The following is a 24,921-nucleotide window of genomic DNA, read 5'->3' on the forward strand; positions in this document are numbered from 1 at the left end:
CGAAAACTTGGCCGCTCGTACGAATGACATTGTCCAGTGGTTCCCAAACTGTGGTCCCTCAGGTACCCCGCCCCCTCCAGAGTTTTCCGATTAGCAGGCTCCCAGGGATTTATTTCGACAGACGCCCCAGGTACGGCTGCCGCCAGAGACCCATATTTCAGAAAACCCCACCATCGGGGCCAGGTCTGTAGGTTTGTGTGGGCCCCCGCCTTTCCGCCCCGTTCCTCGGGGTTCTCCACCCATCACCTCGATACCACCAGCGGCCCGGCACGGGGGAAGGGCCCAGAGGGCCGGCTCGGCCGGTACCTGCCAAGCTGAGGTGCACGGGGCCGTGTTTTTGTCTCCTGCACGACGGATGGGGCAATTATTCAATCAATAAGCTGATTTAAGTGCCTCTTCGTGAATTATTTAAGTCATTCATTATTGAAAAGGTCAGTACCTGCTAGCTATTTAACGATCATTCACTAGCTTGGTCGCATCTCCGGCAAGGAAGGACCAGTCGTTAACTGGGCACCTACTGTGTGCCAGACATTTAATTCAACCCTCGGAGGGAGCTGGCAGGGGGCTTTGGGACGATGATCGGGAAGGTGACTTGCCCGAACGCGTTGCTGGGGCTCAAAGCTGGGTCGGGTTTCCCGCAAAGCTCAGAGACTGTGGGAGGGACCTCGTAGGCTGGGCTCAGTGGGAGGATGTGCCCCACGTCCCACGTGACCACGGCTGCAGCCCATCCCCACATCAAACCTCCTGACTGGGGTGTCTGCCCTGGGCTCCTGCTCCAAAACGTACAGGCCGCGGGGCACCTGGGTGGCTCCCTCGGTTAAAGCGTCCGACTCTTGGCTTTGGCTCGGATCACGATCTCGCGGCTTCGTGGGGTTAAGCCCTGCGACGGGCTCTGAGCTGGCGGTGTGGAGCCTGCTTGGGATTCTCTCCGCCCCCCCCCCGCCCCTCCCCTCCCCTCCTTGCACTGTCTCCGTCTCTCTCAAAATAAATAAATAGAGTTAAAAAAAAAAATACGTACAGCCCTCCTCACTCCGTCCAAGTCCGCCCTGCCCAAGGACGGTCGGTCATTCCCTACCTACCTCCCGCTGGCCTGGGGCTCACACAGTAGAGAGTAGAGAAAGTCAGCTTTGAACATACCCCTTGGGCGGAGTACCCGGCTCTCCTGGGGCAGCCAGGCTACTAGGCCAAGCCCCCGATATCCCGCTTCCCTCCCCGCCTCCCTTCCTTTCCCCTGGACCACCCCCGAGCAGCTGGCCTGCATAACCTCAGCCGTCCTTGTGGGGCTCAGTGCACGTGAACCTAAGGAACCAACCCAGTAACAGGCTTACTTTCTAACTCCATGCCGAAAAAGCCTATCCCCCAACCTCCAAAAAGCCACTGGCTTCCTTTGCCTAGACCGCGCAAACTCGGCAAGCCATCCAGTTTCCCCTCTTGCCGTGGTAGCCGGGAGACTCACGACTCCATTAAACGCTCAGTGGCGACCACTCCCGCGCCAGGCTCTGAGTGCCATCAACTTGCGAGCTCGGCTCCCAAGCTCCGCGTCCACCTCTCGTTTTTGGCCTTCTTGCCCAGGCTCGTGCTCTCACGGGCACCTTCGAATCCTTCTCGGCAAGTAAGACAAGCAAACGATCAGGCGGTCGGCGAGCCAAACACAGCAAGCAGTAAGGACCCGCTCTTTTCCGAGCTTGTCAAGGGCCCGTGATCCGTGGCGGCCGGGGCCTTGATCGCAACCACTCACCAGGCAGACGAGCTCTGGAAGGTCATCAGTGGTGGGTGGTGAGCATTTCCCTGCAGCGTGGGCGCGGCCTGCGGCAGCAGCCCCGGGGGAGGCTGGGGCTGCGGGGCCGGCTGCCCTGGCCGCGGGGGCCGGGCAGGATTGCCCCACCGCCGGGGGTCCTGTTTCATCCATTGTCCGTGGATGCCCCACCGCGCCAGGTAAACCTTGCAAATGTCGTAGTTCATTGCCGAGTAATACAAAAGATCCAGGACCAGCAGCATGAACACGAAAAAGCCATAGATCCACACTCCCAGCAAGGCGGTGTAATTGCTGGGGGGAAACAGAGACAGACACTGAGAGCAAAGACAGCAACAGCCCCCATCGACAGTTAATCCTCGGGGCTGCTTCGGGGTCCCAAGCCCCTCCCTGGGGGCACGGTGTCCTGGCTCCCCTCCTCACACCCACCCTCCACTTCCTGTCCTCCTAGATCCTTGGAATCCATTCCTCTGTGCCCTGTCCCTCCCCCACCCCAACGGAGCATCGCCCCCAGGACCCCGGGGGGGGGGGGGGGGGGAGGGATCCCAGGGAGTTGGGAAAGACCTTCACCCTCATGCGTGCTGCTCTTGGGCCTGCCGGCTGTCCCCTGGGGGTGCCCTCTGCTTGCCCGCCCCCGGGCCTTTGTGTGTGCTGTCCTCACCTCCCGGGATGTTCTCCTGCATGGATTACTGCCTCCTCCCTCCCTGTCCCCCAGCAGCTCCTCCCTACCTTACTGGACCCAGGGCAAACGCAGGCCCTAACTTCCTGAGCCATACACCCCTGGCCCTCGGCGTCCCCCCCATGGGCTGTGGGGGATACGGCGGGGGCACCCCTCCCCCGGGCAGCCCCTCCCCCTTCGGACTCTCCCTCTTGCCCTTCCTCAGGAGTCCAGAAAGCAGACGTGGGCTCAGCCTCCCTCCCTGCGCCCCACGCAGCACTCACAGCCCCTGCCGCCACTGCCCTCTCCCCCTCCCCCCAGCACCGCCACAGGGTGCGTGGCTGGGGCTCTCAGGGTCCCCGGCCAAGGTCTCTCTTGCTCATTCACCCAGGACTTCCCCACTGAGGGCTGTCAGCCCCAGTTTTAGGCTGCCGGGGCTCACAGCTCCTTTGTGAAGCTTGGCTCCCCGCCACCCTGCCCGACTCCCCCTTGGCCTCCTGGACACTGCGTCCCCCAGGAAGCCTTCCAGACACGCTGCCCCTCCTACAGACCCCTCCTCTGACCCACAGTCCTGAGTGCCCATCAGACCCGGCCCCCACCCCCCGGGACCGAGTCGTCTGGGTCTATCCGTCCCCCCGCCCCCACCTCCAGGCCAGGGTCTGAGTGTCCCCTGGGAGCCCAGGGAGGGCTGTTTCCTGGGCTGGGGCTGCTGTGCTCCAAACAGTGCTCGCCAGGGGCTGTGGCTGTTTAAAGAGACTGATTTATTAATCACTCAGAGACCGCCTCCATCTGGTCCCTGCTGCGGGCATCTGTTCAGGTGGGTGAGCGCTGGCGGGTGGCAGAGAGGAGGGGCACTGAAGAAAAGCAGAGCCAGTGTCCCGCCTCACTGCCCCCTCCCCCAGCTCCGGCCCAGACAGGACCCCTGGGTGTCCTGGGTCCCCACGGCAGGTCCCTCTGGACCCTGCCCGAGGCTGGAGAGCACAGGCCTGGAGCCAGGGCACCTGGTTCCGTCTTCAGGTTCCTCCCTGGCCCAGCTTTGCTGTGCGGCCTGGGAGAACCCCTGTGTGTCCCTGGGCCCCGGCAGAGACCATCTCAATTCACCCCGCCCAGTCGTGGCCTCAGCAGCGACACGGGGGCGATTGCCCTCCGACTCCTGGGCCCCGGGCCAGGGCTGTTCACTTTGGCTCACACATGCTCTTTGCCCGGAACGCCTTCCCTCCCCCTTGCTTAGCCAGTCTTTCCCCCTGAAGACTTGGCTTGGGTGCTTGGAGGTCCCTCAAGTGGGAGGTCTCTGGGTGCCCAAGCACTCAGCACGGAGCAGGCCCCGGTAAGTGCTCAGGGCTTGGTTATCTGCTTGGGGGGAGGGGGGGGGACATGCAAGTCCGTATCTCAGCCACCCTCCTTCCCTGGTGTGGCCCCACCTCCAGCCACCACCTCCACGAGGCCTGCAGCAGTCTCGGGGGCTTGTTCGTGCTAAGGTGTGAATGACTGACAGCCAGGCCCCACGCTGCCGCACTTCAGGCGGAAGCCAGCTTTGCCTGGATACATCTGGATGTGGAATTTCTGGGAGGGAACAGAGGCTGGCCGTCCCCGCCTGGCTCGCCGAAGCAGGAGTCCTGGGGTGGACGTCCACGTGGACAGAGGAGGAGGGCCTGGCTGCGGTCTCCGGCCCTCCTGCTTTCCCCAGCACCCTCTCTCCAGCCTCCCCGGAGCCCCCACCGCATCGCTCCGAACATCAGGTTTTTCCTTGGTGGTTCCCATGGCAGCGGCCTCCTCGGGGCTGAGGGAGGGGAGCGGGAAGCGGGAGGCAGGGCCAGCTGCTTACAGATGCTGCCCCTGCAGAGAGGGAGACCAGGATGCCAGCCCGGGGGTGGTGGCTGGGCCGCAGCTGGGCCTGAGCCAGCAGGGAACAAGAACAGTAATGAAAGCGGCAACCAGCGAACCTCGCTCTTCGCGCTTCTGCACGGCGGCCCGTTCGGCGCTCACAGCCAACACGGAAGGAAGCATCGTTGCTATCACCACCATCCCCGTGTTACAGATGGGAAACTGAGGCTCGGAAGGGTGAAGAGACTCATCTAAGATCTCACAGCCAGTGAGTGCAGAGCCAGGATTTGAACTCAGAAGTCTGGCCCCAGAGCGCACATTCTCAACCGTGGCGCCATAGCGTCCTGGACAGGTGCCCCCAGGTTCCCAGGGCAGAAAGGTCGCCTCGAGGCCTTGGTCTGTGCCGCTCCTCTGCCTGGAACCCGCTCCCTACTTCCCGTGCGCCCGTGTCTCAGCTCAGCCACCTCCTCCTCCAGGAAGCCTTCCTGGGTGTCCCCTGTCAGATCCAACGCCTCCCTGGGGCTCCCAAAGTCACTGGGTTTCCCAGAACACACCGTGTCGTCTTGGCTGTTTTGTGGGATTGTTGGCCCCTCGAGCTCAGAGCTCGAACGCACGTCGAAGGCTTCGGTGAGCTGGTGACAACGGAGACCTCGATATATAACTAGCTCCCTCACGAGACCTCACCTTCTCTCTGCACGTTCACTAAGAGTTCATAGCGATAACAGGTGATCACAGCACGCCGGTGCCCCGTGCTTCTCACTCCCCGCAACAATCCGGTGAGTTAGGAGGTCCAGGTGAGGACACGAGGTCCAGAGAGGCAAAGTCACCGGCCGGCTGGGAAGGGGCTGCGTCGGGATTCAGACCCGGGTCCGTCTGACCTCGGGGCGTGCCGAATCTTGGGAAAACCCCAAGGTCACGTCCGGATGTCCAGGGGGGGATTTCCCACAGTGGCTGGGCTCACCCTGCCCCCCGCCCCAGAACATCCTGCATCCCACTGTGTTGCTCTGTCCCAACTGGCATTTGGGGGGATGGGGAGTGGTGCCCTGATTCTCCCCCGCCCCCCACCCCCCGCTCAGGGAAAGGACGGGCGCACCGACAGGAGACGCAACCTTCACGGACTTCCCTGCCAGGGAGCCCTCGCCACACGCGGTGGGTGGCTGGAAAGCCCAGGCCACGGACAGCATCCCCAGGCGGCTCTCCTGCCTTTCTTTGCCTGCCTTCCTCACGGTTGGCCGGCTGGAATCATTCCGGGTTGTTGTTGTTGTTGTTGTTGAACCTCATTAAAAAAAATGCGATTTGGACATTAATTCCACCCAGATGCAGGGGTCTTTGTTGTGTGTACGCGTGTGCTTTGCAAAGGGCAGGATATAAAGCAGAGGCTGTTTTGTGGGGCAAGATGCGAAGCCAGAGGGAGCCCCAGAGGGCAGGTTTTCAGTGTATCTGGGGATATTTACAGACTCCAATTCTTTTGGTGTTTCCCAAACAACAAACAAGAGCCTGGAGGGGTCTCACTGAGGACCTACTGGTTACTGGAGCAGGTACGTAGGCAGGAGGCCAGCTGTGGCCGGAAGGCAGCTCCCGCCAGCGCCCCAGAGGCGGTCCCCGCTGAGGACCCGCCGGGGCCAGCGGGTCAGAAAGGTACACGGGCCGCAGGGCCCCCAGCCGACCTCACCTAAGCTACCTGAGCCCCGAACCCGCTCACGAGGCGGCCTGTGGGTCCGTGTGACGAGCTGGTAACCCCGGTGACTACACTCTGGGCCCGAGAGGTCAGGCCCGCGTGGATTCAAAGCCCAGCCGTGCGCGTCTCTCCCTCCGTGATCTCGGGCCATAGCCTTACTCTCTTCATCTGCCAAGTGGAGACAACGGTACCCCTGCTCGAGGGGCGGTGGTGTTGTTTATGAGGCTTCATGCGATCACACGGGACCTAGAGGGGAAAGGACCCAGCGGCTGCTGGCTCCTATGATGAAGGCACACAGGAACGCTCAATAGGCCTGGGCCCAGAGAGGCCAAGCGACGTGCCCGGGGTCACACAGCGGCAGGGAGCCTGTTGGGCCAACGAAGCTGCGTCCACTACTATTAGAATGCTCACTGTCCCTCCCGCCCCGCTGGCAACGGGCTTGGCCCCACGAGGACAGGCAAGAGGAGTCCCGGATAGGCCTCTGATTCTCGAGCCGCGGGGACTTACGGGGTGCCCGCTACCTCAGCATAACTGAGCCTGGAGGACAGGCGCAGCTGTCCCCAGCCCTGCTCCGTCCCTGGTGCGCTGGGTGACTCCGGGCGAGTTTTCGCCCTCTCTGGGCCTCAGCCCTGGCGTCAGGGGGCCGGTGGGGCCTTCTTCACAGAAAACACCCCCATGTGGATCAGAGGAGCTAGGGTGAGGCCCCTCACGTCACAGTAAGTGCTCAAAAGCGTTCCCCTCCCCCTGGCTCAGCAGAGTGTATTCTGACGAAGGAACGTCGTGATTCTAGGACCTCTCCGGTCGTTACAAGGCTGCCCGTGCGTCTGCGGGCTCCATGCCGAACAGGGCTTGAGGGGGTCGAACAGCCGACGAGAACATCTGGAAGCTTCTGACAGCCCTCAGGGGCTGCGTTCCGTGGCTGGAAGCGTCTGGACGGTGACGCGAGGCCTGCGGGACGGGGCCCAGGGCCCCGGGGAGCCCAGGTCCTCAGGCACCGGGGAAAGGAAAGCTTCTGAGGCAGAGAGGTTGCACGTGCGGCCAAGTGGGGAGCCAGAATTCATCCACTCCGTCCTTGGAGGCCTTAGAGGACCCCTGTGCCTCCCGAGGGTCCCTCTCCCAGGCTCCCTCTCTTGCAGCCCACCTGCCTGGTGAAGGAACACCCGCTCACTGCACGAGACTCCGCCCCAGGCCACCGCTGTCCCCAGACAGAGCTGACCGCCGACCCTGAGCGCCCCGCCCCACCCCGGGCCCCAGGCGGACGCCCCCAAGGCAGGTCCGGGGCCCCGAGCCTGAGCCACCGGCCCCGGGAAGGCATGCGGCATGCGTCTCCTGAACGCCAAGGGCCCCTGCCCGCGTGGCAGGAAGTGGCACCTTGCCGTGGCCGTGGGCTCGGCGAGGCTGCTTCCCTCGCTCTGCCTGCCTTTCTGCCAGGACCAAAACAAACCATTCTGTTCCTCCAGAAAAACACAAATAAATAAGTCATCAGAAGTGCTCTCCTTTTCCCTGTCACCGGCCCTGCCTCCTCGCTGATTCACCAGCGGGGTGGGTGGGGTGGGCGGGTGCCAGGCAGGCGTGGCTGCTAATGGACCCCGTGCATCTTCAGAAAGCCCCACTGGGGGTCACGGCTGCCCTGGTCCCCCTGCACGGGCCGCGGCGGGTGCTCACGGGTCCGGGAGGTTGGCACATCCGGCCTCTTGGCTGAGATCTGGTGCGTTCCCCAGCATCAGACAAGTCCTGGCTTTCCAGGGACCGGTGACCCTAACAAGGGCCCCGGGCGTCCCTCAGGCCTCGACGGTGGCCGGACCCGGTGACCTCACCAGCCTGGGCCCAGCCCCTTCTTTCTTCCTCTCAGAGTAGCTGTGAAGGCAGCCACTGTTAACAAAATAACACAGGCGTCTCGCCCAAAGGGGTCAGGGCCCCAGAGGGCAGGACGGTCCCCGAGGTGGCTACCACCTGGCTCTCCTTCACGTCCCTCCGGGCTGTCCCCTCTCTGCCGCAGGCTCCCCCTGGATGCAAGGCCCCGGTCTAGCCCCCTGAGCCCCAGTCCCTGAGCTTGGGCGACTGCCTGGGGGCCTCTGAGCTGAGCCCTGGATTAATGATCTCTAGATGATGCTGGCCTCTCTCCTCAGCAGGGCCCCGGTCTTGCCCAGGCCACCATCCTGGCTTCTGTGGTGTCCTATGTCTTTGTCCCAAGCACCATCCATGAGAACAGACCCAGCTAAAGCCCTCGGGGCGCCTCACGGCCCTCAGGAGAAAGCCCACGGCCCCTCTACCCTTACCCTCCACCTGTGCCCCACCGCGCCCGCCCCCCGCCTCTCCCCACGGCTCCCCTTGGCTCTTGATTCCATCGCTGACCGGCTGCCCGGAGCAGGCAAGTTACACGGCCTCTCCGTGCCCACCTTCCCCGCGTGCGACGTGGGCTAAGGATGGGCCGTGGGGTGCCTTCGGCGACATGCCGTGCTAACCCCCTGCCGCACGCCCCGTAAATGCTTTCTGGGGTTAAAGGGTAAGAACTAAGCCAGGCTTCTTCAATAGTTCCAGCCCTGCCCAGGGGAACGGCTTTATTTCAGGGCCCAACTCTTTATCACCGCAAGCAGGCCCCGCGGTGCTGAAATGATGGGGTATTCTGCGTGAGATCCTGTGGAAGGGTGCAGATTATAGAAACCTGTGGGCTTCAAAATGAGGATTCCAGACACCAGTCGCCAGAGCCTTGGAGAAGCCTGCTCGCCTTGCCAAGCCTCTGTCTCCCGTCTGGCTTTCGGCCGACAACGACAGCCCTCGGGGGTCCTAACCCCAGTGCTGGTACCGCCCTCCTCCCTCGGGGAGTCAGTCTTCGGTCTTATAAAAGACTTGGGTCAGATCCCAGGCTCGATTCCAGCCCTTGTGATGGACAGGACTTGCTAAACGACTTCACACACAGAATTATTCTAAGGCCTGAGCAGATGGCAAGATATTCAGGGGAAGCACCCATGCATTTGAGGAAGGAAGGGCTGGGGAGTCGGCCTTGGCGGGAGGAGGGAGATTTGGATGATAGTCAAGGAGTCTGCATCTCCCGCCTGACCAAAGGGAAGAGATTTCCCCGGAGTGATCACGGCACGGCGGCAAAGCATTCAAGTCCCAGCGCTGGACAGAGAGATTGGGGCTCAGACCGCGCCCCCCACCCCTCCGCTGTGGTTCCACAGTCACTCAACAAACCCTCCTTCCTTCCAAGTGGACTTTTCCTTACCATGAAGAAAATACAGCCAGCCTCAGGCTCCTTGGGAAAATATTAGAAGCATCCCAATTAATATCAGGGACAAGAGAAGAATGCCTGATCACTGTAAAGATGGTTTTAGAGGTGCTAGCCAATGTGATTGGACAAGAAAAAGAACGGAGGCACAAAAACTGGAAAGCAGATAAAATTGTCACTGTTTGCAAATAGCATAATTGGAAATGTGATAGAATCAACTGAAAAAGTGTTACAAAGAGAATTTCAGTAAGGTAGCTGAGCATAAAATTCGTATATTTTTATGTATTTATTTTGAGAGAGGGTGAGCATGGGTGGGGAGGGGCAGAGGGAGAGAGAGAATCTGAAGCAGGCTCCACACCCAGGGAGGAGCTCAACGTGGGGCTCGATCTCATGACGGTGAGATCATGACCCGAGCCAAAATCAAGAGCTGGACGCTCAACCGACTGAGCCACCCAGGCGCCCCTACAATTCTCATATAGAAGCCATTAGGTTTTGTCATCGAAACGAGAGTCAGTTGGAAGATGCAATGAAAGAAAAGATCCAGCATCAAAAGAAGTAAGGAGGAATAAACGCAAAAGATATGCAATACGATACCCGTGAAGATAATCCCAAAACGCTACGGAAGAAAATTTGAACTGGGAAGACACACAGAGCTTCCTCAACTGATGACGCGGTTATGTCCCAAGAAGCCGGCTGTAAGCCGAAAATATTGTAAGGACACACTGCACATCGCAGCTTCGCCCAGCTGCCCTCAAACGGCTCAGAACACTCCCGTTAGCCTGCAGCTGGGCAATCATCTGCTGCAAAGCCTTGGGTGATAATCAAGTGTGGACCACGTCACGTAGTTTAGCGAATGCTGTTCCGAAAGTGAAAAAAGCAGAACGCCGATTGACATAGGCGCAGACTGCTGGTTAAGTGTGTTGGAGGTCGAGCCCCATGGTCGCCTGGCCGACTGGAAGTTGTAAGGCTGCCACTATCCGGCCTTACCAACGAGGGTTGTACGATACGCTGCTGGCCCAGGACGGGATCAGAACTCAAAGTACGCGTCCTACTGAACGCACACAGCTTGCTCACCCGAGTGAAGCTGAAAAATCCTAAGTTGAATCAGCTTAAGTCAGGGACTGTCTGTACTCTGTTCTTGGATTCAATGTCATGGCAAGTCCATTCTCTTTGGATTAACCCATGCATTCAACACGAGCTCAGGAAAAAATGCTACCTGGATTCTTGAAGCGGGGAGCAAGACGACACAAGATACGTCCAAAGTTCATGTGAAAAAAAGAGCTGGGGGAATAGTCTAAGAAGGCATTGAAACATATCAAAAGCCACAGTGGTTGACAAAGTGAGATGCTAGTGTATGGATAGACCAGTGAAAGGCATGAGAATGTGTCACCATCTAGACACTCAAATTTATATATTTTAGTATGTAAGTTTGACGTTTCCATCAGTGGGGGGAAGATGGGCAATTCAGTGAATGGTGTGGGGACAGCTGGCTGCCTATCTGGAAAGAAAAAATAAAAGTTGGATTCCTACCTCAAAACTTACATCCAAATAAATTCCTAACAGATCAAAGATTTGAAAGAAAAAAAAAAAAAAAAAAAAAAAATTAAAACATAAAAAAAAGTACAAGAAAACATAAGGGGATTTTTATGAGCTCCGAATCAGGAAAGACTTTCTCGGTCTGAGACAACACCCAGAAGAAGACACCAAAGAAAAGAAATGGATCCGATGTGATCCTATAACAGCTAAAGATTAAGCATGAGGTGAAAGCATCACACATTCAAAGGCACACTGAGAAAATATTTGCAACACATCACATCCCCTTCATATATAAAGAGTGCCTGTAAATCACTAAGAAAGAACAGCAGAAAAGTCAATGGGGACGGGGCAAAGGACATAAACAGCTGGCTCGCAGTAAAAGCACAGACGGCTTTCAAACATGTGGAAAGATGCTTCGCTTATTTCGCTCACGGTAAGAGAAATGCATGTCGTTTCGATCCCGCACGCCTTTACCTAGCACACTCCCACTGCCTTTCTGCCGGGGATATCTCTCTTTCTTTCTTTACGCTCTTGGTCCCTTCCGTTTGGGCCTCGGTCTCTTGTGTCTGAATCGCCTTAAGGAAAGGGGCTGCGTGGGATTGATCTCTGGGTCAGAACTGTCAATCGATATTTGTCGTGCAAATAAATAAGGAAGGAACGAACGAACGAACGAACGCGGATTCCAGGCCCAAGCACCTTCCACACCTCAAAGTCTTCCACATCCTTGACATCATCTAACTTCTGCAGCAGCCCTGGGAGCTGGGGGAGGTGGGCAGGGAGGCAGCCGTCGGTATGGCGTGCCCATTTCCCAGAAGGGAAGGCTAAAGTCAGGCCAGAACGCCCGTCACCTGAAGGCTTTCCCAGACTCCTCCCGGGCCCACCCATCCTGTCCGGTGAGCTGCCAGCCGCCCCCGGGGACGGAGTGTCGGAGCGGGGCCGCGGCCCCAGCGCGGTACTCACTTGTGCATGTAGCCCTCGGACCCCGCCGTGAGGTTCGCCTGCATCACCGCCTGAAACTCTGTCTCGTTGCAGCAGTATTTGAAAACCGTGTTGTTATGGTGACAGCAGAGAATGAAGGTTTTGTTGTCCGAGAGCCGGGGGCAGTGGAAGCCGAAGTGATAGCGGCCTTTGTGGTCCGTGTATGGCTCACAGACTCGGAAGTGCGCGGACAAGACTGGAAAACAGAGTCACCGGCTCAGTGGGGTGCTTCCCCGAGCCCGGCTGCCCTGGGAGCCCACCAGCTCAGCCTGGTTCGCGGTGTCGCCAGCCTCTTCCCTCCCCAGAAGGGCTCTGGGGTCCAGTGTGAGCCTCACTTCTGCCAGGAAGCTGGCTCTGGGCTGCTGTCTCGGCCCAGGCCCCCCTTGCTGTCAGCCCTGCTTACACTGTGTCCCCCAGACTGGGGGCCCCTTGCGGGCAGGGCTTCATCTTAAGCCTCCGGGGCTCTGCACACGGCAAGGACACGACATTCGCCGAGCGCCTGCTCTGCACGTCACGCGCTGTATCTCGTTGAACCCGCTTGGCCTTCCCACTCTACAGATGGAAACACTGAGGCTCAGCGGCCTCCAGTGGTCTGCCTGAGCTGGTAAGGGGTGGTACAGGGAATCCAGCTCAGGCCTGCCTGGGTCTGAAGTCCAGCCCTCTCCACTCCCCCGTCGCTGGCTTTAAGAACCTCTCCGACCCCGTGGGCTGGTGGCGGGCCTGTCGATAAGCCCAGGAAGCCTGGGTGGCGGGCAACCTGGGTGAGGGAACCAGGCTGCCCTCTTGGAGGAAGCGACGCCTCCTCTGTACAACGGTTGCTACTGAACGAGTGCCCGAGACCCGGAGGTCCCCAAGAGCCTGGCTTGGCCGCCCCCCTCTCACGGTCACAGGGCCGTCCCAGCTCTGGACCCCCCGGCCCCCAGCCCAAGGAGAGGGGCCCCTATTCAGCCACAGAGGCTGCTGCAGGCCCAGGCCAGTATTTACCAGTCGCGCCGACGGTGATAAATAGGACCGAAAGCCTAAGCAGATATAACAATGGAAAAAAACCTGGAACCTGCTGTCTCGGGCTTAATTAGTATCTTCATAAAAGGGATCGCTGTATCTAATTTGTATCGCTGAAAAGGGGCTTCTTTGGCTGAGGACGTTTCTGCAACCACAAAGCCTCTGGTTTTGCAAAAGCTCCTCAGCCATTTCAAAGCTCTGTGTCTGCTTAGAGGTAATCAGACTGCGGCCCACACAGCTCCCTGGGCGCGCCCGGGGCTGCCGGAGGGGAGTCCCAGCTGGGCTGCGGGGCCGGTGGGCGGACGGGCCTCTGTGAGCTGGGGTGCCGGGGCCGGCTCGGGTGGCCTCGTGAGATCCTGTGCCCGAAGTACAGCACCCTCTTTCGTGGGGCTGGCATGGCCACGGTGGGGAGGTGGGCCCCCGTCTCGGGAGTCAGGGGAGCCCCCCCAGGCCCCCTGCTCGGCCTCGACCTTGGGAAACGGAAGCCCCTCCTGCGGGGAGACAGGGGTCACTAAGGCTGCCCCGTCCTTGGTGGGGCAGGCACCGTTTCGTTTAATCTCCTGGACTCCCATTGTACAGAGTAGAAGACTGAGGCTCAGAGCGGTGATCTCCAAGTGTTGGGCCCTGACCTGCTGCGTCTACATCCCCTGGGGATGTGTCACAAGTGCAGCTCCTCAGGCCCCTCAGCGGACCTTCTGAATGAGAAGCGCTGGGGTGAGGCCAGGCCCTGTAGGGGGGCTGATGGGCGCGGGTCTGGGACCCACTGGCCCAGAGGAAGGACGCCCTAACGGCTGGATGTGAGGGTGAGAGGCGGGAAGTGTCCCCGTCCAGACAGGCGAGGAAGCTCAGGGAGGGAAGGGACAGAGCGGGGCAGGGCGGGAGGTGGGGGGGGTGTCTTTGAGCTGGGTTTCAGGGGAGCCCGCTGTGCAGAGATGGGGTGGGGAGGGAGGCTGAGTAAGGCAGGGCGCGGGGCATCCCCCCGGATCACCCTGGCCACCGGCCGCCACAGATGGTCAGAGTCACCTGTTTTGCCGTTTGGCAAAGACAGGGAGGCCACCCCTGCTTCCCAAGGGAGAGAGTGCGAGAGCCGACGGAGCCCAGGGCTAGGGGCCGGGACAGCTGGGTCTGAATCTTGGAGCACACAGGGTTACCCGCGCCATCACGGCCTCTCCGTGCCTCCTTCCCCTCATAGAGGGGAGACCACCGGGGTCCCGGACATAGAGGGGAGACCACCGGGGTCCCGGATGGCTGGGGGCTCTGAGGAGGGTTTTTCGTTTTTGTTTTGAAAGTTTACGTCTTTATTTTGAAAGAGAAAGTGCGAGTGGGCGGGGGGAGGCGGGGGACAGAGAGGGAGAGGGAGAGGGAGAATCCCAAGCAGGCTCCACACAGTCAGGGCAGAGCCCGAAGTGGGGTCCGAACTCACGGACCGTGAGATCATGACCTGAGCTGACGGAGGCACCCGGGCGCCGCTGAGGAGGGTTCTGTAAACAGCAGAGCATCGGCTATGCTTCGAGCAGGGAGGTGTGAGTGGATAACACGGCGCTGTGCCTCCCGGCTTCTGGGTTCAGCGCGGTCCCAGGCTGTGCCTGGGGCCCGAGGACAGAGGGACACTCTGTTAGGAGGCCGGTGGGTCCTGAGGCACCAGGAGAACCAGCCCAGGTGGGGAGGGGACACCAAGGAGAGAGCGGGGACCACAGCGCGTCCCCATCTTGGGGACAAGTCTGGGCCAACACGGCCATCATCTAACGGCAGTATGACTGTGTCGCCTCGGGCAGCTCACTGTCCTTCTTTGAGCCTCAGTTTCCTCATCTGTAAAATGGGGGGGGGGACCTTCCTCCTGTCTCCCGGGTGGCAGGGAGGACCCGATGAGCTAATGCACCGAAAAGGAGTCAGGGACGAGCTTGGTCCCCAGGGCCTTGGCCTGGCTTTGGCTCTGCTGTCCTGGGAGCCCTCATCCCCCAGGGCCCTTCGCGGCCTCCTTCTGAACCAGACCCTCAACGAAGGGTCAAGGGCAGGAAGCTGGTGTGAACAGTTCTGCCAGAGCACCAGGCGTGCGGAGCCCCTGGGGACGAACGGACGAACGAGAGAGACAGAGAGACAGACGGAGACAGAACCAGAGATGGAGGGAGACACAGAGAGACAGAGGGGGAGACAGAGAGAGAGAGACAGATGGACGGACGGAGACAGAGGGGGAGGACCGAGCTGACGCCTTGCTCCCAGCCGGATCGGGCTCTGCCAGCGGGCCAGCTCTGGTTTGGGACAGCCGGAGGGCTTGCTTTACACCCATCTTTGCCAACAGGGGTGCGAGAGCCCACCTGCCCCGTCGGGGGGCGCCTGGGAGGCGGGTCAGGACCCCGGCCCCTGCACTAGCCGTCACCTCCCGTTAGCCAGTCCGGCGCTCAGCCTCAGTTTCCGCATCCGTGCAACGGGATGACCGCGACGTTTCAGACCTGGCTTTCGGGGGGTAGGTAGGAAGTCGCGGGGAGCCCTCTCCCGGGGCCGGCAGCCGCCGTTAACCCCACCGCGCCCAGGAGGGCCCTCAGCCCGGCTCCCGTGGCAGGCACGTGGGGCGCAGCACACAGGAGGCTCCCCCTGCCGGGCACCCATCCTTAGCTGCCCTCACCAGGGGGGACGCCGGGGGCCGAGGGGCGCCTCCCTGCCAGCACCCGGACCCCGGCCCCGGCCAGCGCGGACCCCAGGAAGGGACCGCCTGCGCCCCCGCCCCCCTCCCCGCCGGCCACCCACGGAGGTCCTACCTGCAGAAATCAGCAACGAGAGGACAGCGAGCACGTTCAAGGACTGCTGGCCACAACTGGTCATCATTCGGCTTGCATCGGTCCGTCGAGAGCCGCCTGGGTAACGAGATCCGGGAGAGGCCGGGTGTGGGCCGCCCTGCCTGCGGGTGCAGGCACTGGCCGCCGGGGGGGACACGGGCGGGGACGCGTGTGCGCTGGGAGCCGGGGCCGGGCCGGGGCTGACGGAGACCATGCCATCCAAGTTCCTTTCTGGAATGAATGCCCCCCCCCCCGCCCCAGGCCACCGTCACCTCCACTTCTCTGCACGCCAAAATGAGACTTGATCCAAGGCGGACGGATGGCTCAGGTGCGGAAGGGACTGAGGCCGGTGGGCCGGCGCCCGGAGCGCAGGGGGGCGAGAATGGCCCTGTAGCGCGGGCGGGGGGCGGTCGGCAAGGGCCGGGGGCACCTCCGGGGGCCCGCGGGACCCGGGTCTCCCCGCTGGGCCACTGGCAGTGCCTCCCATCAGCCCCTCCGCCAGTCGGTCCGGAGCCCGGCACCTTGCGGGCATCGGGGGCACAGCAGTGGAGGAAACAGACGCCAAGTGGAACCGCGGGGACTCTGGCCGCGCCCGGCGTGCCTTCCGGCGACGGAGCGCAGACAAGCAGATGAATATTTAAAATGCTACGAGGCTCCCGGGGACGCGCCCTGAGGAGCTGGCGGCCGGGACGCACACAGACACTGGCATGCCCACGTTCACGGCGGCCACGGGGCACGACGGTAACGGGAGGAACAGCCCTGGTGTCCGCGGGTGGGTAGGTGGGGAAACAGAAGGCGGCCCATTCACGCGGCGGAAGAGGATCCGGCCTCCCACAGGACGGGGATGCTGACCCGGTGCCACAGCACGGATCAACCCCGGGGGACGTCGCGCTCGGTGAAATGAACCTGACACCAAAGGACAAACCCCATGGGATTCCACTCACATGAGGTCCCCGGGCTCGTCACAGAGACAGCGAGCAGGACGGTGGGCGCCAGGGGCGGGGAGTTCGTGCGCAATGGGGGCAGGGTTTCAGTCTGGGAAGCTGGAAAGGGTCTTGGAGACGGGGTGGGGTGGTGACCGCGAAAGGGCTCGATCACCGCTGAACGGTGCGCTAAAGATCGTTAAAACGTGAAGTTTATGTTATGAGTATTTTACCGCAAGAGATGAAGCTACGAGGGGGAATAAAGCCAGGGGTCGGAGGAGGGATGCAGAGTGGTGCGGGGGGCGCAGGCAGGGTGGTCGGGGAGGGCCTCGGGCGGAGGCGACGGCCGGCAGACCCGAGGGAGGCAGGATCGAGCAGCGTGGCTGTGGCCGTTTGGAGGAACCGTGCTGCAGACTAGGGAGGAGCAAGTGCAAAGGCCCTGGGGTGCGAGCAGCCGGAGGCCAACGGGGGACCGTGGGGGGTTGCGGGTAGCAGGAGGCCACCTGAGGCAGGGCCTTGGCCCTCGGTGGCCACGTCACATCAGGGTGTTGAACCTTGCCAACATCACCCCCTCCCTGCAGGCGCGTGGGAGTGGAGGCTGCGGGAAAGGAGAAACTCTGGGTCAACGGCGTGGCTGAACCTGAGTCCCAGGGGGCTGTAAGCCGCGTGTGGCTGCGGGGAGGTGTAGGGACTCGGGATGGGGATCAATCTGCTGAGCACCTAATACGTGCCACGTTCTGCTTCCGCACACCGCACTCTTCCCTCGTGGCACCCCGTTGTGGCATCTGTGTCCACCCAGATCCTTAGGCTGTAGTCCTAAGAGCCCCGCCCCTCAGAATGGACGCTTATTTAGAATAGAATTGTTGCAGACGTAGCTAAGGTGAGGTCACCCAGGACCCCCATCCAGCATGACTGGTGACCTTCTAAGAAGGGGAAATTTGGACACAGAGACATGCCCAGAAGGGAGGCCATGTGAAGACGCAGGCAGAGGCTGGGGTGCTGCATCCACAAGCCAATGAACCCCAGAGATGGCCAGCAAACCTCCAGAAGCTTGGGGAGAGCCTCGCGGACGCTCCCTGGGGCCGCCCAGAAGGATCCAGCTCTGCCCACACCTTGATGTCTGGCCTCCAGGTTGTGAGGGCACACGCTTCCGTCGTGCGAGCCCTCGGTGTGTGGGGCTTGTTCCGGTGGCCCCAGGACCCTGCCACGGACCCTCCCGTGGGAATCGCCCCGGGAGGGGCTGGGATCTGCACTGAGGTGTGAGGGGCGCTCACCTGGGAGCCTACCCAAAGTGAGGATGGAGAAGGCCTGGCCGGCCCCCTCCCCGCCCCGTGGAGACCCCGCGCGCCCTCCCGGCCAGGCTGTACCCCCAGGTTTTTGGGGGCCCTCGCGCCCTCCATCCTGGTTCTGCTGTCCGTGCGATCCTGTCTCCGCATTTGGTGGAGCCCTCCACCTCCCGGGGGAAGGTCTGAGAGCAGGGCACACGCCATAGAGATTCGCTGCCAGGAAACACAGTTCTGGAAGAGGGGACCGGGAAGGGCAGGGTGCAGTCCACAGGAATGGCCCTCCGACCCGCCCCCCCCGCCCCCCACCCCAGACTGTCCTGGGGCACCTGCTCTGGGCCCGCGCCCGGGGCCACCACAGCTGGTTTGTCCTCGCCCTCCGGAGCTCACCACCCCATCAGGGAGGGCACAGGGCCACCAGCTGGGGTCCGAGGAAGCCCTGAGTCCCACTGACCGGTGGCAGGCAGAGCGGGAAGCCGCCCCGGGAAACCCAGAGGCTGGACACCTGGCAGGGAGGAGACAGGACCGGACTCCAGGCCAAACGCAGGGAGCAGACGGCTGGGCCCGGCCGGCCACCCGGGCCTCCCTCTCACCCGGAGCGCGGGCAGCGGGGTGGACCGAGGCTGCCGGGTGTTGTTCTTCTAGAACGTGAGCCAGCGGGGGGTGGCGTGAGTGTAAGACAGAGCTGAAACACCTTCATGGGGTGGTGACTGAGGCTGACGTGGCGTCAGCCCCTGGGGAAGGGCCCCCCCACCTCTCCTGCGGGCCTCTCTGCGCCCACCGCCCACCGGAGCCCCACGGGCTGTAAGCTGCTTAATTGCTCTGAGCCTGGGCCTCCTCCCCGCCTCCCTCAGGGCCCTCCTGGGAGGATGAAGGAGATTAAAGCATTTCAAAGTGCTTAGCAAGGATCTGCACTTAGGAAACCCAAGGATCTATCCGGGAAAAGGCACCGCGGGGGTGGGGAGTGACAGGTCCCCTGACACAGCCCCTCCATGGCTCCATTCTGTAGGTGAGCAGGCCGAGGCCCACGGAGGGCTGACACGGGTCTCCAGACTCCCGGGCCCCGGCCCTTGTAGGATGGGGCGGCCCCAGTTCGGGAGCCAGGCCTCCAGTCCAAGGGCCGGTGGGTTTGTTGAATGAATCCCGGGGTTGGGGAGGGGTGGGGGTTCCACCTCTGCCTTGCACTCCCTCCTGCCAAGCCTGCCCCTACGCAGCCCTCCATATCCTGGAGGGGCTGTGTCCTCCTCCCACTCCTGGGAGCCCAAAGCCTGTGCCACCCTAGAAGTGGCTCCGGGAGGCCTGCCTTGACCCCATCAGCTGGGAGAAGTTTGTCCCTCCAGAGAGACCGCTCGTGTTCCATCACTTCTCTCATTAAAGCGTGAACACGTTTCTTCATTCACCGGTTCTCTCGATACCCGCTCACTCACCCCCACTCTGGAACAGGGTCCGAGCTGGGTTCCAGGGACAGGGAAGAGGGCGCGGGCCGGGCACGGACGCCCAGCAGCTCTACCTTCTGTGACCGGTCCCCATGCTCTCTTCCATCAGGCCACGAGGGTCCTGGGCCGGGGCCCTGCCAGCTGGGGGCCACGGCCACGGAGCCTGGGCTCCAGAGCCTGGCCAACACCGGCCTCGGGCCGTCAGGCCTGCCTGGGACGGGCGGGGAGAGGGGTACTGAAGCTGGCCTCGGGGCCAGCAGACTGCGGGCGTGTGGGCCCAGGACGCACTGCGGTCACATTTGTCCCCCCGTCCAGAACCGGTCTGCTCAGACTCCACGGCCCGGCCGCGCTCCCCACCCCCACCCCGGGGCTGCCTGGGCATGAGTCAAGGCAGCGGGGGGGGGGGGGCGCGGGGGCCCACGGAGGGGGCACTGCCCTACCTCCCCGGGTGCTGGGGGCAGCTCAGGTGCTAGAACCGAAGGCTGAGTCTGTGGAGGAAGAAACACCCATCGCTGTCACGCGGGAAGTTACATAAAAATTCCATTTCCAACGAGACAGCAAAACTCAGAGGCCGTCCCCGGCCGGGTCAGAAAGTGGCTTTGGAAGGTCCGTGGCCTCGGTGGCCAGCTGTGCTCCTTGGTCTGTTTGCAGGGGTGACGCGATCCACAGGACCCACATTTACAAAGCCCAAGCCTTCGCGGGGTCTGCAGCGGGGGACGCGGGTTCAGGGACTCTGGGTTCAGGTGAAAAGGGTGTGTCGTGCCATCAGGTACTGCCCCGAGACCCCCACAGGTGACCCTGTGGGAAAGGGCGGGCACCCTTCCTCCCGCCGGGTGGCCCTGGGTCCAGCTTTCTCTGGCTAAGCACCGCCACCCCCCACCCCATCCCGAGTAGCGGGCGCTGACTTTTCACTGCGTAATCTCAGGTAATTCCATCCCAGGCGGGAGAGGCAGATCACCAAACGCGGCTCGTAAAGAAGGAAACTGAGGCTCAGGGTCACATAAGCCACTCGGCGGCTCAGACAGGAGGCCAACCCGGCCTACATCTTGCTCTCCATCTCAGACCTGCAGGAGTTTCCAGGTCCTCCCCGGCACCCCCGAGAGAGCCCATTTCCCACAGACAGATCAGATTTATTGTCCTGGGTTCCATCTCCTTGGAAATTGGTAAATGGCTCGTTGGCCAGCCATAAAACTCAAATAACTGGGAGAACGTTCTGGATGAGCAGGACTCCCCTGAGCTCTGACCGCATCCAGAATCACGAGTCGGGCACGCATCTCTGCGGTCCACCCCTTGGGTCAGCCGGGGACTGCTGTTCCCAGATTCGAGGATTATTTTTAAACACCGAATTTGGCGAGGCTGGAGAGGAGAGGAAGGAGGGCATGTGGCGAGAAACAGAGCTGAGGAGGGTGAATGAAGTCCCCCCGGGAACAACAAGCGATCTGTTTTCTCATCAGCCAGGCTGGGCGAGGGAGGGACGAGGGGCAGGGCCTGGGGGCTGTGCTGACGGGATTGCCAAAGCCACCCCAGGCCGGGCGCCTGGAGACTGCCACATCCTCTCTGGGTGTCCACCGGCCCCTTTTCAGGCCACCCCACCCTCCCCCACTGGACGTGGCCAAGCGCCTCCTCCCGCCCGGACGGGGTCAAGGGCAGCGTGGCCTGGAAGTTGGGTGCCGGAGCTTGGACCACACCGCCTGGGGCCAAGTCCTGGCTCCGCCTTTGTAACCACACCCCAAGTGGCCTGGGACAAGGCTCCCCGGTCTCTTGGGACCTAGAATGGGGATAAAAATAGTATCTAATCCACAGGACCCTTGTGACAATGGAGTGAGGTGATTCATCAGAGCACCCGACACAGAGCCGGTGAACGGCAGGCTGCCTCTGTCCCAGCCTCGCACAGCCATCCAGGTCCTGGTGGGCCCACTGGACCCATCGGACCAGCAGCGCACCTCCTCGGGAGTCCTGCCAGCCCCGGGCTCAAGTCTACGCTCACTCCTGAGGCCCTGCACGGTCTGGGCCTTGCTCCCACCTCCTTACTCTCTCTGCTCGTCAACTGTCAGCCCTCTCCGCTGGGCCTTTGCACATGCTGTTCCCCCCACGCCTGGGACACCCTTCCCCTCTCCTACAGCCGGACAACTTCGGCCCAGCTTTCAAGGCTCGGCTGGGGCGTCCATCTCCCAGGAAGCTTTTCTCCCCCGGACTCTCTCACTCCCCTGGGTGGGTTCCTGAAACTCCGGCCTTGCCCCTGCCTCAGGATTGTCATGGGGGCTCCCCCGTCACCAGCGCGGACAGGACCGTGCTGCCTGTGTGCTTGGTGCCCTGCCTTGACTGCAAACCGGGAGAGGGGACCATGGGAACGCAGGCCTCGCCCCTGGGACCTGGCCACCCGAGCCCGGAATCTCCCGGCACTGGGAGCAAAGAACACGTGACCAGTGACATGCCTGTCACCAACGCATACGTGTCCCACCGTGCCCCTCCCCCGCAGGGGTGCACGAGGGGCGGGCGAGGTGGAAGGAGCACCTCCAAGGCCAGGCCCACGGCAGGGCGAGGGCAGGTCCCGCCCCGGCCTCCTGGGCGCCCGGTGGCGGAGATCAGGGCACAGGATTAGGCTTTTGCTCCGCCTGGCCCTTCCCTGGGCACCCCTTTCCCCGGCTCCCCTGCCCCCATCAGGCCAGCCCGCGAGGCCCAGCTCAAATGCCACCTGGTCTGGGCAGCCGCCTCGGCTACGCCCCCCCACCCCCACCCCCACCCCACGGTCCGGGGAGAGGCCCCTCTTCTGGAGGCCCGTTCAGCGAATACCTAATGGGCTCCACTGGGGGCCAAACCCAGTGCAGGGCAGACATAAAAGCAAGTCGGACACAGTCCGGCCGCCACGGGACTGTGGTCTGGGGGGTAGAGCCAGGAAGCAACTGATCCCACCATGAGTTAGTGGCTAAGCGTGGACCTTCTTCCTACTTCTAGGTAGGTAGGTAGGACCCACCTACGGTGGTAGGACCACTATGGATTAGCACTCCCCAGGGCAGGGCCCTCTGGGGACTCACAGACCTTCCTGCGGGCGGCAGGTGCCCAAGAGACAGGCGCTGGCACTAATGGGGAGGCAGCAGCTGGCAGCTGTTGAGGGCTGTCCCCAGGGCGGGGATGAGCGTCACCCGGGCGCTCACTCGCTTCTAGCCACGCCCCAACCTGAGGCTGTACTGACACCCCTCCCAGGGTGCAGGGGGGGGGGGGGGGGAGGGGGCAGGGCCCGGATTCAAACCCCGCGCTCTGCTCCGGGGCCCTGTCTGCGCTCACCGATGAGCGTGTCCACACGCCAGGCAGCACGCACGCGCACACGCGTGTAAGCCCACACGGCGGCAGTGGTGACTTAACCTCCAGCAGGTCCCCAGGCTCCCAGGGCCCTCCCTTGGCGGCGCAGACGTCACCCCGAGTTCGCGAATGTTTGTTTTCAGGACGACACCCACTTCAAGGCCATGACCGTCTCGCTCCGAGATGTGAAGGCCGGGGATGAACACTCCAGGAGGCGAGACGCCCGCGTGAAGCCAGATCGGAGCGGGTCCCTTGACCCCTGCCGTCGTGCTCGAAGCCCGTCCACCTTTCCTTCAAACACAGATGGTGGCTTCCGTGGCGTGCCCGGCACGGTGGCCCTCTGAGCACACCTGCCTCTTCCACAGGGCCGCAAGCCGGACAAGGGCTGGGACCCAGGACCGCTGACATAATTCGCAGGGCCCGGTGCAAAACGGAAAACGCGGGCCTTTGCTACAAAGTTAAGTCGGTATCTCTGGACAGCGACGGCAGGACGACTGCGTGAATCGCAGCCCCGCGAAGCCGGCCCTGCTGAGACCGTGCCATTGCTGCTTGTCGCCACAAGCAGCATCGGGGTTGGCACACAGTAGGCACTTGGTAAACACCTGCAGGAGTGGTGAATGAGTGTAGGCATCGTCGGCCCCGTTTTTCAGATTAAAAAAAAAAAAAACCCTAACTTAGCGAGACTAAATGGTTTGCCTGGACCTGGAAGGTGGCAGGGCCGTGACCCGAACTTGGGGCTGTCTGACTGCAAACGGGCTCACGGTGGGTGCCGGGGGGGGGGGTGGGGGTGACATCACCTGGCCTGGAATCCGAGCCCTGCCGTTAGCTAGCCGGGTGGCTGGGAGACTGGGGACAGAAAGGACCAGAAGCACAGCAGAGCACCTAGCATCTAGCAAGTACTCCGAAAGGGGCTCCTGTCTGGTGTCGCCCACCGTTCCCAAAGCCAGGGGTTTAGAGCTTCCCGTGTGCCCCTTAGCAAACGGCGGTGTGTTTGAAACCATGCCTGCCCGTGAATTTCTGAAGTTCTTCCGTCCATGCTGTGCTTGTGCCTTTGGTCAGCGCCAATAGCCTTCGCTCTGACGGCTGGCTCATCGCTTCCCTGCCCGGTGCAAGCTTCTGGGGCAGGGGGCACTTCTGTGCCTCTCAGGCCCCCACCATACTTAGCATCCAGTAGGCGCTAAATAAATATTTGCTGCCCAAGGAGTAGAAACTGTGTCCACACTCGCCGGTCCGGATGCCAGATTCACCTTACTGCCAAGAGCAGGCTTTCAGAAGAAACAGCGTGGATCCAGGCAGAGAGCAGCAACATGCCTGCTCCTCCCACAGAGACCGGGTCCCGATTTCTACCGTCATCGCCAGTGACCTCGGGCATTAGCCTCATGGTGGAAGCCGGTGACCTTAGCCAAGAAACCCCAAACCCCAACTCTGGGGCCAGGGAACCCAGGTGGGGCATGATAACACCTGCTCACCTCTCCATCCAGGGAGGAGACCTCTCTGCAAACTGTAGGGTGGGGTGCCGGGGTGTTGTAACCAAAATAGTGTGCAGGTTACCATTAACTTAGAAACCACTGCTGTCTCCTCCAATGCCCCCCTCAAGAACACATTCTTCCAGTTTCTCCTTGGTAGGGCTCTCTCCCCTCTGCCACGCCCTCCCCCCCAGCCAGCTGGGCTCTGGGTTCAAGTTCTAAACTCGGCCTGTTTCTGTGGCCCCCTTCCTTGAGCCCCTGCCCTGGGCCCCTTCTGCACACTTCCTGCACGGTACTCCCTCGACTGTTGGAGGCCGGCACTGCCGCTCTCCCCACGTCACAGGTGAGGAAACTGAGGCCCGAGCAAGGGCACACAGCTGAGGGAGGCTGAGCCGGAAGTCCTAGTCCTGCCGAAGGCCCCGGGTGTTCTGCTCTTTCCCCTAGGTGCCACCCCAGGTCACAGGGCAAGCGGTTCCCCCCCACCCCCACTCAGCCTCAGTTTCCTCCCTGGTTAAGGGGAGGGCTTAGCTGAGGCCATCGAGGGGCACTCTGCAAGTTGACAATCCTCTGCCTCCGTCTGTTCCCTGGAATTATCTGGCGGCACCATGGAGCTAAAACAACCCCTGGAAATCCCAGCGGCATTTTTTTCCCCACTGGAGAAACACAAAAATATCACATGAAGAATGAATCACTGACTGTGTCAGGGCAGGAAGAGGAAAGACAGGCCCGCGGAACGCCTGTCTGGAGGGCGGCCTCGATTTCTCTCCCGACGCCGGGGCCTCTATTCCGGCCTCCCTCGGTGTGCAGGGCCCTGGCCCCAGGACCCCTCCTCACAGGGGAGAACAGAAGCCAGAGAGAAGCCTCGGATTCCCACCTGTAGGTGGAGATAACACACCCACCCTGAAGGGGTGCCGGGAGGGACCACGGAGGCATGCACGGATGCATTCATTCATTCATTCATTCATTCTTTCTTCCATTCCATTCGAGGCATGATGCTGGGCTGGGGGCTGCAGCTCGGTGGGCCGAACAGACCCGCCCCATCCTCACAAAGCCAACCAAATACCCACATGTGTGACTCAGG

At 61.9% G+C, this 24,921-nt stretch overlaps 1 protein-coding gene across 1 annotated transcript in view; it reads right to left on the bottom strand.

The window, feature by feature from the left end:
• Positions 1 to 24,921, bottom strand: part of SHISAL1 (shisa like 1) — a 71,492-nt gene that overhangs the window by 29,811 nt on the left and 16,760 nt on the right. The window contains exons 2-4 of the mRNA XM_030320879.1: positions 15,415 to 15,510; positions 11,639 to 11,852; positions 1,739 to 2,047 (exon numbers count right to left, since the gene is read on the bottom strand). Of these exons, the coding sequence (XP_030176739.1) occupies positions 1,739 to 2,047; positions 11,639 to 11,852; positions 15,415 to 15,481 (590 nt within the window). The 5' untranslated portion in view covers positions 15,482 to 15,510. The remainder of the gene's footprint in view (positions 1 to 1,738; positions 2,048 to 11,638; positions 11,853 to 15,414; positions 15,511 to 24,921) is intronic.

This window comes from Lynx canadensis, chromosome B4 (assembly GCF_007474595.2).
Source record: "Lynx canadensis isolate LIC74 chromosome B4, mLynCan4.pri.v2, whole genome shotgun sequence".
NCBI classification, from domain to species: domain Eukaryota; kingdom Metazoa; phylum Chordata; class Mammalia; order Carnivora; family Felidae; genus Lynx; species Lynx canadensis.